This window comes from Elephas maximus, chromosome 3, assembly GCF_024166365.1.
Source record: "Elephas maximus indicus isolate mEleMax1 chromosome 3, mEleMax1 primary haplotype, whole genome shotgun sequence".
NCBI lineage: Eukaryota > Metazoa > Chordata > Mammalia > Proboscidea > Elephantidae > Elephas > Elephas maximus.
The window spans coordinates 88,080,181-88,101,675 of NC_064821.1; the positions used below are offsets into that span (position 1 = coordinate 88,080,181).

At 38.0% G+C, this 21,495-nt stretch overlaps 1 protein-coding gene across 3 annotated transcripts in view; it reads left to right on the forward strand.

Moving 5' to 3' along the window:
• The window catches only part of NASP (nuclear autoantigenic sperm protein), a 57,592-nt gene that overhangs the window by 18,831 nt on the left and 17,266 nt on the right, over window positions 1-21,495 (forward strand). For all 3 annotated transcript variants that reach the window (XM_049879149.1, XM_049879151.1, XM_049879150.1), the window contains exon 2: window positions 13,785-13,835. In XM_049879149.1, coding sequence (XP_049735106.1) covers window positions 13,785-13,835 — 51 coding nt within the window. The remainder of the gene's footprint in view (window positions 1-13,784; window positions 13,836-21,495) is intronic.

A 21,495-nucleotide genomic window follows, 5' to 3' on the forward strand; every position in this document is an offset into this window, starting at 1 on the left:
CTTCATAGAGCTGTTTCTTTTTTGTGTGTGTGCTGGAATTCTCTTTCCTTTTTTTTCCCTCATTCGGATCTTAATTTCAGTGTCTTTCCTCGGGGTTTCTCAAGACCTCCCGCACACGAGGTCTCTGTGGATTGGGCGACTCCTTGCAGGAGGGCGGCCTCTGACGCTGGGCGCTGGGACTTCCGGGGACCGGCTCTAGAACCGGGCCCGGCTGGAGCTTCCCCCAGACGCCCGATTCCCAGGTCGACACCGCACAACTGTGCCTTGCTCCGGTCATGGTACCGGCCTGTCCCTGTAGCGGCTCAGAACCACAAACACAGGGTTCCGACGCCCAGAACCTGGAGGGTACGCAGGCTGATGGAGACACCAGCCAGAACCGCACCACTCCGACCAAGGCTGCACTCCCCACCTGCCACAGCTGCTGCTGACTGGGCCAGTGGGTACAGCACGACCCTCAGGTGCCGGCTAGCCGAGCAGGCCATGTCTCAACTCTTCTCTTAATGTTTGGTAGAATTCTTTAGTGAATCTGTCTGGTCTGGGGCTTTTTTGGGTTTTTTTTTTTTTAAATGATCTCTTCAGTTTCTTCTTTTTGTTATGAGTCTGTTCAAATTTTCTCCCTCATTTTGTGTTAGTTTAGGTAGGTAGGGTGTTTCTAGAAATCTGCCCTTTTCTTCTAGGTTTTCAAATTTGTCGGAGTACAAGTTTTCATAATATTCTGTTATGATTCTTTTTATCTCAGTTGGTTCTGCTGTAATATTACCCATCTCATTACTTATTTTAGTTATTTGCATCTTTTCCTGTTTTTCTTTTGTCGGTTTGGCCAGTGGTTTGTCAATTTTATTGATCCTCTCAAAGAACCAACTTGTAGTCTTGATTCTGTTTTTTTTTTTTTTCCTGCTCTGATCTTTATTTTGTTTTCTGGTGACTGAGTTTCTTTTGCTGCTCTTTTTCTATTTGTTCATGTTGTAAGCTTAAGCTATTGATTTTTGGCCCTTCTTTTTGATGTGTGCATTTATTGCTATAAGTTGTCCTCTGAGCACTGCTTTTGCTGAGTGCAGTAGGTTTTGGTATGTTGTGTTTTCATTCTCATTTGATTTTAGGAATTTTTTATTTCGTTTTTAATTTCTTCTGTTACCCAGTGGTTTTTAAGCAAGGTGTTATTCAGTTCCCATGTATGTGTTTGATTTTTTTTCCCTTGTTCTTCCTATTGATTTCTAGTTTTGTGATCAGAGAAGGTGTTATGTATTTTTTTTTTTTAATGTTTTTGAATTTATTGAGGCCTGCTTTGTGTTCTAAGATATGGTCTATTCTGGAGGAAGATCTGTGTACGTTGGAGAAAAATGTGTACTGTGCTGCTGTTGAGTGGAGTGTTCTGTGTGGTCAGGTTGGTTGACTGCGTTTAGATCTTCTGTATTTTTCTTGAATTTGTTGCTAGTTCTGTCCTTCATGGAAACTGGTGTGTTACAGTTTCCTACTATTGTAGAACTATCTATTTCTCTTTTCAATACTGTTCAAGTTCCTTTTATGTTATTTTGAAACTCTGTCATTGAATGTGTAGATATTCTGATTCTGTATGTAATGTGTATATATTGTACTGGTTGACTTTGTGTTTTTTTTCTATCGCTGATTTTCAGCAATTTGATTATGATGTGCCTGCTGTAGTTTCCTTCATGTTTCTTCTGCTTGGAGTTTGTTGATTCTTGGAAATGTGCATTTATAGTTTTCATCAAAATTGGAAAAATATTAATTCTTTAAATAATTCTTTTCCCAGACTACACTCCCCCCACCCCCATTTCTTCAGGGACTCCAATTACATGTGTTTTAGATTGTTAATGTCTCCCGCTCACTGATGATCTTCTGTTCATTTTTTCCACTGGTCTTAAATCTGTTTTTATTTTGGATAGTTCCTTTTGCTGTCTTCTAAGTTCGTGAATCTTTTCTTCCGCAGGATCTAATTTGTTAATCCTACCCAGTGTTTTGTTTTATATAGGCTTTATTTTTTAGGACAGTTTCAGTTTAACAGAAAAGTTTTGCCAAAAGTACAGAGTTCCCATATACCTCCCTCATCCCTGCGCACTATTTCTCCTATTATTAACATTTTGCATTCCTGTGGTACATCCGTTACCATCGAGAACCGATATTGGTACATTATTATTAACCAAAGTCCATAGTTTACAATAAAGTTCACTCTTTATTGTTGTACAGTCCTATAGGTTTTGACAAATACATAATACTGTATGTTTACCATTATAGTATCATACAGAATAGTTTCATTGCCCAAAAAATGCCCTATGTTTCACCTATTCATCCTTCCCCATTCCCCTTACTCCCTGGCAACCACCGATCTTTTCACTGCCTCTATAGTTTTACGTTTTCAGAATGTCATAGTTGGAATCAGATAATATGTGGCTTTTTGAGACTAACTTTAGCTCTTAGCAGTATGGATTTAAGGTTCTTCTGTATCTTTTCATGGCTTGATAGAAGCCTTTTTATCACTGAATAATACTACATTCTATGGGTGTACCACAGTTTGCTTATGCATTCACCTTTTGAAGGACATCTTGGTTGCTTCCAATTTTTTCTTGCAGTAAAGTAAGGCTAAATAGGAACCACATGCACCTGTTTTGACTTAGCTATTAAAAAAAAAAAAACCGCCGAACCCACTGCCGTCAAGTTGATTCCGACTCATAGCAACCCTATAGGATAGAGTAGAACTGCACCATAAAGCTTCGAAGGAGCACCTGGTGGCCTTGAACTGCCGACCTTTTGGTTAGCAGCCATACCACTGAACCACTATGCCACCAAGGATTCCGACTTAGCTATAAATTCAACTTAAAGACACACTTAGGAACAGATCTCATTTGTAACCCGAGGACTTGCCTGTAAAGCTAGTATAAATGTTTGTGTGCAGGTTTTTACGTGGACACTTTCCAATGTATTCATCAGAAGTTTGTCTTAAAATATATCTTTTTCTCTCATCGTCATGCTCATATTCATAATAACTGCTTTAATGTCCTTGTCTAATTTTTTGATCTGCGTCATTCCTGAGTCTGTTTCTCTTGATTTTTCTCTTTATAGATTGTATTTTCCTGCTTCCTTGGTAATTTTTTTATTGGATAAAGGACATTGTAAGATTTGTTGTCAAGTGTTGGATTTTTTTTTTTTTTTTTTGAATATTTCTTGGTTTTGTTCTGGGATGCAATTATTTGGCAACAGTTTCATCTGTGTTTTGAAGCTTGCTTTTCAATTTTGTTAGGCAGGTCCAGGACAGCCGTTAGTCTAGTTCTAATTTGGCTTCATTGCTAAAGCAGTACTTTTCCCGAGGGACCTACTCAATGCCCCATGTGGTAGTGGCAGATCATTCCACCTTGACCCATGGGAACACAAACTGTTCTAAGCACTGTGACATCTCTGAGGATTGTTTCACCTATCCTTTCCGGTGGTTCTTTCCATGTCTAAATATTCTTATGCTCATCAGCTCTTAGCCAAAGACTGGTGGGAACCCTCTGCGGATCTCTGGAGCTCTTTATCTCTAACAGTTCTCTTCTTTCTGTTCTGGTCTCATAAATTCTAGTTACCTTGGCTGCTTCAAATTCTAACTCTGTCTCCTCCATTTGGTTAGAATGTTGGCTATGTTGATTATGGGATCCCTGGTGGCACAGTGGTTAAGAGCTCGGCTGCTAATCAAAAGGTCAGCAGTTCGAATCCACCAGCCGTTCCTTGGTAACCCTATGGGTCAGTTCTGCTCTGTCTTATAGGGTCACTATGAGTTGGAATTGACTAGATGGCAATGGGTTTGGTTTTTGGTTTTGGTACTGTGGACTGGAAACTCCAAGCAGTGAGCTAGGCTTTATGAGGCTTACTTCATTTGGTTATTTCTCTCAGATCACTGTCTTATGCTATTAATTCTTCAGTGTCATGGTTCATGTATTTTGACTGTTTTTGTTTTTAGTTGTTTCAGGCAGGAGGATGAATTCCATTCCTGTTACTTTCATCATGGCTAGAAACAGAAGTTAAATATTATCGTACCTCAACCCCTCACCTATGTGGGATACGAAATATTTTGTGAATTTTTTTTTTTTTTTTTTGCCACCTCTGCCTGGATGTTTGCAGCATGTATGTGCAACATTAATAAATGTATTCATGTTTAGTACTCGTATGCAACTTCTACAGTTGTGTTACTACCACATTGTGTGGTCCACTTAGTGTTTGTTATTGGTCTCCAAAGGGAGAAGTACAAAAATTTGGAGTAAGTATCTAGAGACATAACAATTTGATATGACTATGACACTTTAATGTTTTCTTTTTTTTTTTTAATAAAAATTCACCTGTTATCTGAAAATGAAGACTAAGAACAGTTGCTATCAAATAGTTCTGATTCATGGTGACCTCATGGGTTTCATAATAGAACTGAGCTTCATGAAGTTTTCAGTGGCTGTATTGGAAGTTAAAAAAACTTTGTCCTCCAACCCCAAGTTGTTTGAGAAGCACTGCTAGATAGACCCTTTGATCAGAATGACATCTTAGTAAAAATATTTGAACATATTGGTTGTATTGTGGTATAGTTTGTAGATAAGGATTAAGAGCCATTCCAGGGCCCTGGGCAGGTGTGTCGTTTTAAGTTTTGCCTTGTGCCTGTGGTTCTAGCGGTGAACTCTGCTTATTTCCTATCCTATTTTTTTCCATTCCTGAGGGCTTTTCATCAAACTTGTAGACCAATAATAATATTCACAAAAGGATTAGGGGTTGGAAGCAAAGATTTTGGATCCTGCAGAAAGTAGTTGACACATTTTTTATCTCTAGCACATATTCTAGGAGTCCGATTCCAATATATTTAGTCTTCATCTGTCAGTTAATCTCTTCTGCCTTTCTCTATGCTTCCAAACAAGATTGTTGTCCACTGTTTTGACTGTTTTGTTGGGATGTAATGCTTAGCATATAATAGGCACTAAAATGTCTTTAATTTAACAAAGTATTTACTGAATTAACTTTCAGTTGTTTATTTGTTTCATTTGTGTTGCATATGTTACACATCTTTTTTTGTACACTTACTATAGCTAAACAAGAGAACAGTCTAGGTGTGAAAAGGTAATGGACTCAGAGTTCTCCTGTGTATGTTTAATCTCTTCAGAATTTTTAGTATTTGTCTATATTGGAGAGCCCTTTTGCCTTTACAGTTTCTACTCTCTCATACTTTTCTTACTTCATGTACTCCAATTCTAATTTATTGCTTCTAAGGTGTTAGTACCCGGTAGTAAAGATGCCTCCCCTCTCCCAGATTCTTTCCTTTGCTCCATTTCACCACAGCTAACAGCATTCCTGGCTCTCATTTGAGATATAGTGGCAGGGGATACACATTTATAAATGATACATGCCCTTATCTGAGTATTATTTTTTGGGATGTAGGTGGAAATTGATGATTGAGCAAATGAATAAGAATTTTAAATTAATACCAAGTGCATATGTCAGGCTGTAGAGTTACTTAAGTGATAAATTAAGTCAACTATGTCTTGAAACCTAAGGTACAGGTCGTATTGCAAAGACACGGTAATGTTTTCTTTCCCTTTATTTACCAGTCTGTTTTTCAAAATAATGCATTGATCTCCTAGCATCCTCCAAAGGTGACTAATGACATTTTTAGTTTTTATCATTGAGAATTCATTTAAATACAGGTAGTCCCTGACATACGACATATTTGAGTAGGACAAATGGCACGTAGGACTATTTTTTTTATATATATCATTGTTAGTAATATGTACTGTATACAGTGTTGTAATATGTAATTTGCTGATACCATATCTGTAAGTTTATATGTAATGCTTCTAACCCTAAAGACAAATAAAGATAGGACTTAGAAATATACTGATAATAAAAGGCAATGATAATGAAAGCAAAAAAAAAAAAAAGGAAAGGTTTTTGACCTACATTGGAGTTTTTGGAACAGAACCCTATGCTTAGTTGGGGGACTACCTGTATATGAAGTTTTTCAGTCCATTTCAGTTATTATCCTTGTTGATAGTCAAATTGTTTCATGTTTTTGCCATTGGAATTTTATTTCAGTTTGGCTCCTAAATGTGTTTTTATAAATTTATTATGAAATGTCTAGAAAAGTTATGAAATAGTACAAATAACTCTTCCTGTACTTCTCCCCCCCAGAATTCTTCATTGTCAACATTTTACCAAATTTACTTTGTAATTCTCTTGACATGACTATAAGACAGTACCCTAAATAATCTTGGATATAGCTTTGTTGCTTTCTGGCATGAAATTGCTGCAGACTCACCTTATACTTTTCCTGCCTTGGGCTTAGAATCAATGATTTTTTTAATGGACTCTTGGTTCCCTTTAGTGGGAAATAGATTTTTTAAAGAAAACTTAATGCATTATTTATGTGCAAAACCAAAAGCCAAACCCATTGCCGTTGAGTCAATTCCGACTCATGGTAAAATATACATAACATAAACAACCATTTAACTATGTATGAGTGTACATTAAGTGGCATTAAGTACGTTCCCAGTGTTGTGTAACCATCACTATTATCTATTTCCAGATCTTTTTTATCATCCCAAATTCTATACGCATTAAAAAATAACTTCCCATTACCTTTCTCTCCCTATCCCCTAGTAACCTGTATTCTACTTTCTGTCTCTATGAATTTGTCTATTCTAGGTACCTCGTGCAAAGAGTCTGAAAGGTTGGTGGTTCGAACCCACGTGTGGGAGAAAGACATGGCACTTTGCTTCTATAAAGATTTACAGCCTGGGAAACCCTATGGGGCCAGTTGTGCCTTGTCCTGTAGAGTCACTATGGGTCAGAATCGACTCAATTGCCATGGTTTTGGGTTTTTTTGTTGTTGTTGGATACCTCATATAAGTGGAATCATAGAATATTTGTCCTTTTGTGTCTGGCTTATTCCAGTTAGCAAAGTGTCTTCAGCGTTCATCTGTTTTGTAGCATGTATCAGAATTTCATTCTTTTTTATGGCGGCATAATATTACATTGTATGAATATGCCATATTTTGTTTATCTGTTCATCTGTTGATGGACATGTGGGTTGTTTCCACCTTTGGGTTATTATGAATAATGCTGCCACGAGTAACGGTGTACAAGTATCTGTTCGAACGTCTACTTTCAGTTCTTTTGGGTATATACCTAAGAGTGGAATTGTGGATCATAAGGTAATTATATTTTTAATTTTTTGAGGAACTGTGTGAAACTTTTCTACAGTGGATACACCATGTTTTATATTCCCACCAGAAATGCAGGAGGGTTGCAGTTTTCTATATCCTTGTCAGCACTTACTGTTTTCCATTTCTTTGACGATAGCCATCTTAGTGTGAGTGGTATTTCATTGTGGTTTTGAGTTGCATTTCCCTGGTGACTAATGATGTTGAGCATCTTTTCATGTGTTCATTGGTCGTTTGTGTATTTTCTTTGGAGAAATGTTTATTCAAGTCCTTTGCTTATTTTTAAAATGGGTTTTTTGTTGTTTTTGAGTTTTAAGAGTTCTTTACATATTCTGGGTATTAAACCCTTGTTGGATACATGGTTACCAAATATTTTCTTGTATTCTGTAGGTTTTCTCTTTGCTTTTTGATAAAAGTTTTTTTATGCACTAAAGTTTTTAGTCTTTGACAAAGTACATTTTAACCGTTTTGTCATTTGTTGCTCGTGATTTTGGTGTCATGTCTAAGAATCTGTTGTCAAAAATGAGGCCCTGAAGCACTATCCTTATGTTTTCTTCTATAAGTTTTATGGTTTTTAGTTCTTGTTTTTAGATCCTTGATCCATTTTGAGTTAATTTTTGCATAAGGTATGAGGTAGGGATCTAAATTCATTTTTTTCATGTGGAGATCCAGTTGTGCCAGCATCATTTATTGAAGAGACTATTCTTTCCCCATTGGGTGGACATGGAACCTTTGTTGAAAATAACTTGGCAATTAATGTATAGATGTATTTCTAAACTCTTGATGCTCTTCCATTGGCCTATATGTCTATTTTTATACCAGTGCCATACCATATGATTACTATAGTTTTGTAGTGTATTTTCACATCTGGAAATGTAAGTCCTCTTACCTTGTTCTTTTCAAGATTGTTTTGGGTCTCATGGGCTGCTTGCAATTTCATATGAATTTGAGGGTCCCCCCGCCCGTAACATCAGAGTCCCTGGGGGCACAAACGGTTAAGTGCTTAACTCCTAGCCAAGAAGTTGGCAGTTTGAACCCACTCAGTGGTGCCTGGTGATCTGCTTCCAAAAGGCCACAGCCTTGAAAACCCTAGGGAACAGTTTTACTCTGCACACATGAGGTCACCATGAGTCTGAATTGACTTGATGGCAGTTAACAACACCAGCACAATAAGATGATGCTGTCATCTGTTAACAGAGAAAATTTTACTTCTTCCTTTGCTTGTTTAATTGCTCTGTCTAGAACTTCCAAAATTGTGTTGAATTTAAGTGGCGAAAGTCTGCATCCTTTTTCCTGATTTTCAGAGAAAAGCATGTCAGTCTTTAACCATTGAGTATGATCTTAGCTGTGGGTTTTTCTTATGTGGCCTTTATCGTGTTGAGAAATTTCCTTGAAGCCATCAACTAATAGGTCCTTGTCAAGCAGGCTGGCGAATTGATGTCAGCCAGACAGACACAGGGTTTAAAGAACAGAAAGGTTTATTCAGTTTGCAAACTGGGAGACAGGCAGGGTATGGTGACCTAAGGCTGCCAGCTCCCTGAACCAGGGCAAATTTGCTCTTTTTATAGGGAGTGACGTACATATGCATGAACAGTGAGGGGAGGATCTTCAGTCTCATATGCATGTGCAGTCTGCATAATTTTAGTGAATGGGTTTTTGCATACCTGTGTACAGCCCAAAGATGCAATGGCTCTCTGCTGCCACACCAGGAAGGTCATATAGCCGGTAAGTTCGGAGTCAGCGCCTCTGTCTCCTGCCAGGAGAAGAGAAGAAACCTGGAGATTTGGCCAGTCATGGTGAAGTGCTGTAAAAGTTGTAACAAAAATGTAGCAAGAGTAGATTTTTCTGACTACCCGTTTCATCCGTATATGCCTGAGTTTATTAAGTGTTTTAATCCTGAAAATGTGTTGAATTTTGTCAAATGCTTTTCAGCATCAATTGAGATGATAATGTGTTTTTCCCCCCTTCATTTTTTTAATTTATGTGGTGTATTACGCTGATGTTCGTATGTTGAAGCACTGTTGCATTCCCAGGATAAGTCCCGTTTAGTTGTGTAGTATAATCCTTTTAATATGCTGCTACACATCGTTTTCTAGTATTCTGTTGAGGATTTTCGTGCCTATGTTCATAAAGGATATTGATGTGTAGTTTTGTTGTCATGTCTGTCTAGCTTTGGTGTCAGGATAATGCTGGCCTCTTAGAATGAGTCAGGAAATGTTCCTTCCTCTTCTATTTTTTGGGAAGCATTTAAGAAGGATGGTGTTAGTGCACTCCTCTTTAAATGTTTGATTGACTTCACCGGTGAAACTATCTGGTACTGGGTTTTTCTTTGTTGGAAGATTGTTGATACACTGTTGCAATCTCTTTGTTATAAATCTATTCAGATTTTCTATTCCTGAATCAGTCTTAATAGTTCACGTTCCTAGGAATTTGTCCATTTTCATCTGTTTTATACAATTTGTTGATGTATAGTAGTTCATAGTATTCTCTTGCAATCTTTTATTTCTGATTTTAGTGACTTGAGCTTTTCTTTATAGTTAGCTAATGGTTTGTCAATTTTATTGACCTTTTCAGTGAACTAACTTTTAGTTTCATTGCTTTTTCTCTCTTTCTCTATATTTTGCTTATCTCCACCCTGATCTTCATTATTTGTCTCTTGCTAGATTTGGGTTTAGTTTGCTCTTCCTTTTTTTTTTTTTTATAGTTCCTTAAGTTGTACTAACAACAGTTGCTGTCAAGTCCTTATCAACTTAGAGTAACTCCATGTGGGCAGAGTAGAACTGCACTCAGGCTTTTTAATCTTTCTTCTTAGGTGTCTCTGGATGGGTTTGAACTGGTAACCTTTCAGATAGTAGTTAAGTGCTTAATCCTTAAACTTTATTGTTAAGTTATTGATTTGAGATTTTTTTTCCCCAATGTTGGTGTTTACAGCTGTAAATTTCCCTCTTATTACTGCTTTTGCTGCATTTTGGTATGTTATGTTTTTGTTTTTGTCTCAAGATGTTTTGTAGTTTCCTGTTTGATTTGTTTGACCCATTGGTTGTTTAAGAATGTGTTGTTACACATGTTTATCTTCTAGTTTTCCTTGTTATTGGTTTCTAGTTTCATTCCATTGTGTTTGGAATTGATACTTTGTATTATTGCAGGCTTTTAAAGTTTATTAAGACTTGCTTTATGACCTAATATATCTTATACTGGAGAGTATTGCAGGTGTACTTGAGAAGAATGTGTATTCTGTTGTTGGGTGGAGTGTTCTGTATATGTCTGTTAAGTCTAATTGATTTCTAGTGTTGCTCAGTTTTTATCCTTCCTTATTGATCTTCCTTATGGTTGTTTTATCCATTATGAAAGTGGGTTATTGAAGTCTCCGGCTATATTTTCCTTTTCAATTCTGTTTGTTTTTGCTTCATATGTTTTGGGTCTTTGTTGTTAGATGCATATATATGTTTATAATAGTTTTATCTTCTTGCTAGGTAAAACCTTTTATGAATATGTAATGTCCTTTGTCTCCTGTAATGTGTTTTGGCTTAAAGTCTATTTTGTTTGATAATAATATAAACAACCCAACTCTTTTTTGGTTACAATTTGCATGGAATCTTTTTGTATCCTTTTACTTTCAACTTCTTTGTGTCTTGTTGACTAAAGTAACTCAGGTAAGGCTCTTGTAGATAGCATATAGATAAAACCAAAAAAGCAACCCCACTGCTGGAGAGTCGATTCCGACTCATAGCAACCCTACAGGACAGAGTAGAACTGCCCCATAGAGTTTCCAAGGAACGCCTGGTGGATTTGAACCGCCAGCTTCTTGGTTAGCAGCCGTAGTACTTAACCACTATGCCACCAGGGTTTCCAAGCATATAGATCGATTGTGGTTTTTCATGCATTCGGCCACTCTCTGCCTTTTGATTGCTGCATTTAACCATTTATATTTAAGTAATTACTGATAAGGAAGGACTGCTACCATTTTGATATGTATTTGATGTGTTTGTGTGCCATTTTTATTGATTTTTTTTTTTAAGTAGTGAACCATTTTGACTCCCTTCTCCTTTTTGTGTGTATTTTTTAGATTTTTTTGTCACTAACATAAATGTTATATTTACTATCTTAATTTATATCAACCCAGTTTGAATAATGCCAGCTTTAGTTGCAATGGTACACATACGCTCTACCAGTACCAGTTGCTGTCGAATTGGCGACCCCATGTGTGTCAGTAAAACTGCTCTGTAGAGTTTTCAGTGGCTGATTTTTCAGAAGCAGGTTGCCAGACCCGTCTTAAAAGGCACCTTTGGATGGGCACAAGCTTTTAGTTAGCAGCAAAGCACATCAACTGTTTGCACCACCCAGGGACTTCTACATACACTGCCCCTATACGTTTTCACCCCTCTTTATATTGTTATAGTCACAGATCACGTTTGTAATACTGTGTCTGTTAACAGGTTTGCAATAGCTGTTTTATATGCATTTTGCCTTTTAAATCATACATAGTAAGAGTTACAAATCACAAATACATTAGCACTGGCTTTTATATTTAGTTACCTTTACCAGTGTTCTTTATTTCTCACAGCTTCCAGTTACTGTCTTGTGTCTTTTATTTCAGCCTTAAGGATACCCATTAATATGTCTTGTAGGTCAGGTCTGTACTGATAATGAACTCTCAGCTATTGTTTACTTAGGAGTCTTTATTTTGCCATCATTTTTGAAGGATAGTTTTGCCAGATACAGAATTCTTGGTTGACAGTTTTCCCCCTTTTTAGTTCTTTAAAAATGCTGTCCCACTCCCTCCTGGCCTTTATGGTTTCTGATGACAAATCAGCTGTTAATCTAATTGAGGATCGCTTGTACATGATGCACTGCTTCTCTCTTGTTATTCTCAAGGTTCTGTCTTTAGGTATTGACAGTTTACCTATATATGTCTTTTTGTGGGTCTTTGTGAGTTTATCCTGCTTGGAGTTCATCAGACTTGGGACATTTTCAGCCATTACAGCTTAAAAAAAATTTTTCTTAAAACCCCTTTCTCTTTTCTTCCTCTGAGACTCTGATGCATTAGTTGGTATGCTTGATGGTGTCCCACAGGTCTTTCAGTCTCTGTTCATTAATCTTCATTATTCTTTGTGCTTTTTGGACAGTAATTTCCGTTATCTTAAATTCAGGTTCACTGATCGTTCTGGCTGCTCTAATTTTCTGTTGAAACCCTTACGAATTTTTCATTTCACTCACTGTATTTTTGACCCTCAGAATTTTCTGTTTGGTTCCTTTTTATAATTTAAATGATGTTCTCATTTTATTCGTGTGTTTTCTTAATTTCCTGTAGTTTTTCATTCATGGTTTCCTTTAGCTCATTAAGCGTATTTAAGATAGTTGATTTAATGTCTTTGACTAGTAATTCCAATGTGTGGTGGGCTTCCTCAGGGATTGTTTCTGTCAAGTTGTGTGTGTGTGTGTGCATGGGCTATACTTCTCTGTTTCTTACTATGTTTTGTAATTTTTTTGTTGAGAACCCAGCATTCTGGATATGATGTGGTAACTCTGAAAAGCAGATTTTCCTACTCTGGGATTGCTGTTGTTACTTGAAAGCTTCAGTCATCTGCTTAGTGACTTTTCCCAAACAATATGTGCAGAGTGTATACTCCAGTTGTGTGTGGTCATTGAGTTCCCTTCTTACACACATGCAAACATGTATAGGCCCTTAAAGCTGATGCAAGAGGGCCATAGCCAGATGGCCAAAACCATGGCAGTTTTCTGAAGTGGTCCCTTAGGGCACCATCAGGCTTAACCAACTGTGCAGACAGTGCAACCAGACAGCAGCTCTAGGAATGGGGCAGCTATCCCCACTACTGGGCAGGGCTTAGGGATGCGGGATGGTTTTGTTTGTACATGCGCCTTACCTAGGAAAGATCAGCAGCCTTATTTATTTATTTATTTTTTTAATCAACCACTGCCCTGGTTGATATATGTTAGATCAGGTCCCAGAGTTCCAAAATAGTTTATTCCAATTACTCTGTCCAATTAAATTGTTTTGGTGGAGGCACCAACCTCTAGTATATCTAATTCTGACATTTTGAGAGGGAAATGGATTTTCCAGAGCACAGTCTGGGTGCTCGAATGTTCATTTCTTTTGGGTTGATCATTATTTCTAGACGTTTTCAGTAGACACAGCTCTGAAATGTGTTAAAGATATTTACTAGGAACTTTAAAAAAAGAATGTTCAGGGAAACTGTCCCTCTCATTTTGTTTAAAATTTTTTGATAAATATAAATCTTGTAAACAGTTTTGTAGAATGTGAGATTGCATTATAGCAAAAATACATAATTCTCTTGCATCTGATTGTAAACGCAGAAAGCTAGGATGTGACTGTCTTGTTCATTGTAATATACGCTTCTAGCAATTATATGTTTAACAGATATTTGAATGAGTGAGGATTAAACTTGGTAATATAAATAAATCTTAGTCATACTTGGGCTATACTGAGTGTTTAGTAAATGGTAGGTTTTTTTAAATGGCTTTTTTTATATATTTAACTTTTTTATTTGCTAGGCTTAAAATATCTTCCATTTTGACTTTTTTTCTTCTCTTTTTTTCCTTAAATTTTCATTACAGAATTGAGGAAGATGCTCCAGCTCCTTCGACCTCTGCAGATAAAGTAGAGAGGTAAGATCGTTTACATGGAGCAATTCATATCTGAAACATAAATTAAAAACTGTATAACTTGAGGACTATTAGGTTCATTATTTTTAATAGGTAATAAACTGGACATTAAGGTACTTGTCTGTGATTTAAAGTATAGAATCCTGATAAAAATGTATCCAGGTTTTGTTTTTATTTTTTGCATTTAATTAGAATTGAAAGTTTTCTACTAATGCTGCTTGCTGAGTACACCACATGCCTGACAAATGTTTACCTATTCTTGCTTTGTATACTTCTCATTTGAATCTCTATTTCATAAGGTTGCCATTTTCAATTTTGTGACCATTTTAGTTCCTAAGTTTTATACCAAACTGACATCTGTTTCCATGTTAACTTTTCGATCTTGGTGTGACCCTATGGTTCTTAACTAGGGATAAGCATAATAATGAGTAAAAAGCTCATCCAAGAGAATGAGTTGCATTCTTGGAGATTCTGTTTTTTAAGCTTGAGGTATGGTTCAGGTTTGTGTTTTGGAAAAGCTTTCTTATGATTCTTAAGCTCACTTGGGTTGCGAATCATTGTTCCAGATTCTGTTTGATCCTTCTGCGGAGTGTCCTACATCTGTTTTCTAAGTGGCCTTAAGTGTTGCTTTGTTTGGATGTTTTTCATGATGTCTTAAATCCCCTTGTCATCTTGATTATTTTAAAATGTGTCTTCTAGAAATAATATACCTAATGATTTGTGAGTCAGGCTTGTTTTTTGAGTAGAATAAGTACTACTCTAGATTAGTCCTACACATATATACTTTAGTATATCTCAAGGTTACACCTAGTCTATTTTAGAGGGTTACTCATAGATTATACCATAGTGTTTAAATTTCTGGACTGAATATAAGGCATAAATGTAGGTAGGCTACCAGACCCTCACAACACAGTGTTGTTATGTAGTTATCAGTATTATAAACAATGATTTTTAGAGAAGCATGGTATTCTAAGAGGAACATGAAGGATCGTTGGAAAAAGCATATACTATAAAGCATACTAAAAAGCATCACTATAAATTCATATTCACTACCATCAAGTAAGTTTTTAGTACTGCCTAGCAGTCTTACCACATTTCCCTGGTCAAGTCATTTTCCCATTCTCCCGTGCAACTTTTCCATTACATTTTCTTCTAAAACATTTAACACCATCTCTCCTGTTGGTCTTACTTGATGATTTTACTTTGTTTTAGTTCAGTGAAGTGAACAAATAGGTAGAGAAATTTTGTAACATCGCCACCATAAGTGTATACCCATATATTCTCTCTTTTGGGATGTCTGTTCATGCTTACTCAGCAGTTCTCAAAGTGTAGCTTGGATATCCTTGGGGTCATTGAGACCCTGTCAGAAGTTCTGTGAGTTCACAAGGCTTTCTTAATAAGACGATTTGTTTCCTTCACTGTGCTGACATTGAAAATAACAGTGCAAAAACCAACGGTTGGTAAACCTGCTGGCCTTTTACCATAAATCATGACAGTTATACCATACAAAGTGCTAGTAATCATTGTGTTCTACCACTCACCTGCAATAAAAAATTACCAGTCTTACTTAGGAATGTCTGTAATGAAATAATATAAAGCGATGTATTAAATCTCAGTCCTTGACTACATGGCTTTTTAATAATCTGTGTGACTGGTGAACTGAGTTCCTTTATGTGGCCTTTTGCCTTGGTTCTTGGAAAACAACTTGAGAGATTTTTCCTCTAAGCCTTGAGGTGTTACCTTTATCCTAGTTTTCTGCCCCAGAGGGTTTGTTACCTTTATCTGGGTTGATTGACATTTCTTCTGTAAGTTGTGAACAACTTGACTGATACTTTTTGGCTGGCCCTGGGCTGCAGCCTCCTGTGATTTATTTTACGTACCTGGCAGGGATTGGTAAATATGCTATGCAAATGAAGTGATCACACCCTATGAGGTGATTGCTCAGTTTGCTATGCAGATGAAGTAACTGTGGCTTACTGAGGGTATTGGTCCTTTTATGGCCCTGCTGGGGGGGAAGGCCATGGCTTGAAATGATAAGAAGTTTGCTTACACAGTGAAACCTGTGAGAGCCAGAACTGGCTGGGACTGCCTTGTTTTTCTGGGTTTTGCAAGTTTTCTGCCTTTGACACGGGGTGTAGTCTTTACCACTTTTTGGTTGCTTGTTTTAGTGGAAAATATTTGAGTTTTTCTTCTTTGACAGGTTTCTGCCATATACAGATGCCAGCTCTCACAGGTTTTACAGTATAAGCGGCCGTTCCCACAGAGGTTTCAGAAAGGCAAGAGAGGCGAGAAGAGAGAAAAATCAGAGAGGATGTGAGGAACCTCCTAAAAGAGCTGTAATACAGGTTAAGGGGTCTAACACTGAAGATGGTGAGAGGCTTGGAAGAGGCCGTGCTGCAGAGCCAGTGGCAACAGACCCAGAAGGAGCCATGCAGCAGAGTTAGTGAAGGCAGAAACCTGCTGCTAGGAATGCAGCTAAGAAAGTTGAATAAAGCTGCTACACTGGTTATTAGCTGGGTCATTTAGCAGCAGAGAGGTCTGCACGACTGAAAGGAGGCGTACAGGGCCAAGAGGCCTGTCCTGAGGGTGCTGAGAGGACTTCATGGCTGAGGGGGGCATGCACAGCAGAGAGAAGGGCCTGCTCACTTGTCCAGCCGAGAGGAGCTGAGAGAGCTGTCCTGCACTGAAGAAGGGAGGAGTGTGCTCCCCACTTAGGGGTGGGGCTTCCAGATTGTGTCTACATGCTTCCTCATCCTGATTTGTAGCCTACTGATCCTGATCCTGAGTTGTACTCTGTTACTTCCTTAAAACCACTTAATTTTAAGTATGGCTTGTGAGTTCTCTGTGGCCATTGCAATGAATTGAACCCAGCAGAGAAGTGTAGAGAGTGTTGTGTGGGTGGGGATGGTGGTTGATGTTAGAAATGGTAAAGAAGTAGGTATGTCTGACCTTCACCTCATAGGAATCAGCTTTGGGCCGATGATCTTGATTCCCCTGAAGTTAGAGATTCTCACACTGCCATTACTATTACCACGTTCAGTGACAGAATGGAAAGTATGGATTAAGCACTTCTGTATGCTGAACTAGGTATGTGATGGTTGTCTTGAGGAAAAGTAGCTGAGTAAGAGTTGAAGTAGTCACTTTTTTCATGGAACTTCGATTTTACTTGGAAGAATGACCACCAAACTATAGTTATTCAGACTTGAGTATTTGGCAGACATTTTCTCCAAAATCGGTAAAATGAGCTTGTCTTTTTTTTTTTTTTAATAATTTTTATTGTGCTTTAAGTGAAAGTTTACAATCAAGTCAGTGTGTTACGCATAAGCTTATATACACCTTACTCCATACTCCCACTTACTCTCCCCCTAATGAGTCAGCCCGCTCCCTCCTTTCAGTCTCTCCTTTCGTGACGGTTTTGCCAGTTTCTAACCACCTCTACCCTCCCATCTCCCCTCCGGACAGAAGATGCCAACACAGTCTCAAGTGTCCACCTGATACAAGTAGCTCACTCTTCATCAGCATCTCTCTCCAACCCATTGTCCAGTCCCTTCCATGTCTGATGAGTAGTCTTCGGGAATGGTTCCTGTCCTGTGCCAACAGAAGGTTTGGGGACCATGACCACTGGATTCTTCTAGTCTCAGTCAGACCATTAAGTCTGGTCTTTTTATGAGAATTTGAGGTCTGCATCCCACTGATCTCCTGCTCCCTCAGGGGTTCTCTGTTGTGCTCCCTGTCAGGGCAGTCATCAGTTGTGGCCGGGCACCATCTAGTTTTTCTGGTCTCAGGATGATGTAAGTCTCTGGTTCATGTGGCCCTTTCTGTCTCTTGGGCTCATAGTTATCGTGTGACCTTGGTGTTCTTCATTCTCCTTTGATCCAGGTGGGTTGAGACCAATTGATGCATCTTAGATGGCCGCTTGTTAGCATTTAAGACCCCAGACGCCACACTTCAAAGTGGGATGCAGAATGTTTTCATAACAGAATTATTTTGCCAATTGACTTAGAAGTCCCCTTAAGCCATAGTCCCCAAGCCCCCGTCCTTGCTCCGCTGACCTTCGAAGCATTCAGTTTATCCCGGAAACTTCTTTGCTTTTGGTCCAGTCCAATTGAGCTGATCTTCCGTGTATTGAGTATTGTCCTTCCCTTCACCTAAAGTAGTTCTTATCTACTAACTAATCAGTAAATAACCCTCTCCCACCCTCCCTCCCTCCCCGCCTCATAACCATAAAAGTATGTGTTCTCAGTCTATAGTATTTTTCAAGATCTTATAATAATGGTCTTATACAATATTTGTCCTTTTGCATCTGATGAGCTTGTCTTTTTAAGGACAATAACTAATAGTATTTGTTGCCAGTGATAAAATTTGAACTTTTAAGCAAAAGTTAAGATTTCGGAAAAGTTGTGTTGATCACTGGGAGCTTGACAGTGTCCTAATACTTAAGACTCTTCTGATGAAACTGGTGATTTTCATGTGATTTTTTGGATATAAGCAGGTTTGTCAACATATGGAAGATTGTATAAATGAGTGAACCAGTATTTTCTAAATGACCGTTGGAGGTTTTACTATTCAGGAACAGAAAATCCATTCAGAGGCAAGGCAGATGGATGATTTTTAATGTTACCAACAGTACCAAGAATGAACCTGTTGTTTCATATTCCACATACTACCTCTTGTCGAGTTTTGGTGTAGTGTCAAAGAATACACTCCGTTATCTGAAAAGGTTATTCAGATATTCTCTTTGCCAAATACATGTCTGTATGAGGTCAGATATTTTTATATTTCAATGAAAACAACATATCACAGTGGATTGAATGCAGAAAAGCAGATGTGAAAATTCAGCTGTCTTCTGTTAAAGCCAGACATCGAAAAGATTTGCAAAAATGTGCCACTCTTCTCACTAAATTCCATCTGTTCTGAAAATTACTTTTCATAAAAACATCATGTTAACATGTTTGTCGACTTGTGTCTCAAAAAGATAATTCTACATCCCCAGTACCTGTGAATGTGACCTTATTTGGAAATGACATATTTGTAGATACAATAGTGAACATGAAGTCATACTGGAGTAGGGTGGGCCCTAGTCCAATATGATTGGCGTCCTTATAAAAAGAAGAGACACAGAAGGCAGAAGGCCACGTGAAGATGGAAACAAGAGACTTCAGTTAAGCTGCCCCCAGCCAAGGAACATCTGGGGCTACCATAAGCTGGAAGAGACAAATTATGTATAGGGCATGGCCCTTCTGACACTGTGAATTCAGACTTCTAGCCACCAGAGCTGTGAGAATAAGTTCTGTTGTTTTAAGCCACTCAGCTTATGGTACTTTGTTACAGCAGCCTGAGGAAACTAATAAAATGTGTAACATTCTTTTAAAATAAGTTAACAAATATTAAAAATAATTTTTAGCTTTAATTTCTAATGTGCTAAATAATGATAGATGTAATTCACATACACAAAGGCTCTTAGGGGGGTGCTTCAATAATTAAATGGTATAAAGGGCTTTCTGAGACCAAAAAATTTAAGAAGCACTGCTTTTATTTAAGGTCAGCATCTGCACTTGTTCACTGGATCCCTCCCCCAGTCATCTTCTCAAGAACGGAGCTCATATAATTCTCTATCCAGCATAACTACTTTTTTTCCTTATGAGATTGTTTGTACGAACCTCCTAAGTATTTCCATTATTAACCCTTATTGACCCCTGCATCTGTTTCAGCTGTTTCCTTATTTCTTTTCCTTCTTTTTGGACAGCAAAACATCAAAGAATTGTGTTTCTCTACTTCTCAATTGATTTTTTTTTGGAAACTTCTTCAGTCAAGTTTTGTTTGTATCATCCCATAAAACTGTCTTGCTTATTATAGTCATTAATGCCATCCATATTCCTTAATCCAGTGGTCATTTCTCAGTCCTCTGAGTTAATCCTGTCAGTAATTTTTGACTCAATTAACCACTACATTTCCTTCATTATGTTTGTTTATTTGGCTTCTGGTATACTATTTTTGTCTTGATTCTTCTCTCTCACTTTTTCTCAGAATGAGTTTACCTCAGTAAAGGTTCTAAAATTCTTGATCTAGAGTACTAGATTTGAATTTCTTAAACACCAATTCTCTGTGCTTTATTAAATAAAATCTTGGGCATGGTATTTAACCTCTGCCCCAGTTTTTCCATATGTAAAATGGAGGTAATAATCCCGCAATTATATGAGGTATTGGTCTACAAGAATAGGTCAAATTCTTACATGGCATGTAGTAAATGTCCATTATAGCTGTTAGAATCAGTCGCCCATGCCAAACTGGTCGGTTTTATCCCTGACTTTCTTAGTTCAAGAAATGGTGTATCTAGTCCATTAGCAAATTCCAAAGTTTTATTTAGAGTCTAACCATTCCATTACTCCGTGGGTTCTAACCCTCATATTTTCTTTCTAACTGGTCTTTTTCATTTACTTCTATTCATGTTCACAAAGGTTCTACTGATAAGATGCTGCTGTCTCCTCTCTCCCCTCCTTCTTTTATTTCTTACAGCTCTTCCCCTTAGCTTACTCTAACCATAAAAGTTTTCTGTTCCTCAAGTGTTTCAAGCTGTTAGAGCTTTGCACTTACTGTAGGCTGTGCCCTGGAATGTGGGGGCCCTATGCATGGCTTGCTTAGGCATTTTCCTCAGTTCTCTGCTTCAATTTTACATTGTCACTGCGGCCTCTTGGGATCACTCTTTGTTATATCCATGGTGTCTGGAACTGTGCCCAGCAATATCAGATATCCCAGTGTTATTTGAGTGGTCTCAATTTGATTTCCATTCATGGAACTTGGAAATCACTGACTTGCCCTTTTTACCCAAATTTTTTTCTTTTTTAAGACAAAATGAATTTATTCTCTTAGTTTGTAATGAATTGAATTGTGTCCCCCCAAAATATGTGACAACTTGGTTAGGCCATGTGTAGTTGTCCTCCATTCTGTGATTTTCCTGTGTATTATAAATGAGAATCTCTGCCCGTGGTTAAAGATTAGGGTAGACGGAACGTCCTTACTCAGGTCACATCCCTGATCCAGTGTAAATGGAGCTTCCCTGGGGTGTGGCCTGTACCACTTCTTATCTTACCAGAGATGAAAGGGAAGCAAGCAGAGAGTTGGGGACGTCATACCACCAAGAAGGACGCACCAGGAGCAGAGCTCATCGTCTGGACTCGGGGTTACTGCATGGAGAAGCTTCTAGTCCAGGGGAAGATTGATGAGAAGGACCTTCCTCCAGAGCTGATGGACAGAAAAAGCCTTCCCCTGTAGCTAACACCCTGAATTTGGACATCTAGCCTACTAGACTGTGAGAATAAATTTCTGTTTGTTAAAGCCATCTGCTTGTGGTATTTCTGTTACAGAAGTGTTAGATGACTAAGACATAGTACTTGAGGCCACAATCTGAAATCGGTTTCCCTGGGCTAAGGTGAGGGTGTGCAAGTACCACCTCTCCCTAGTTTTAGGCCTATTTAAACACCCTAGAACACCCTGTACCCTCTAAGTAATCACGCCCCATTAGCCTTTCCTCCCATGCTTTGGCATCTGCTGATCTTCCTGTCTGTGGATTTGCCTATTCTGGGTATTTCATATAAAAGGAACCGTACAATGTGTGACCCTTTGTGTCTGGCTTCTGTCACTTAGCAAAATGTTTTCGAGGTTC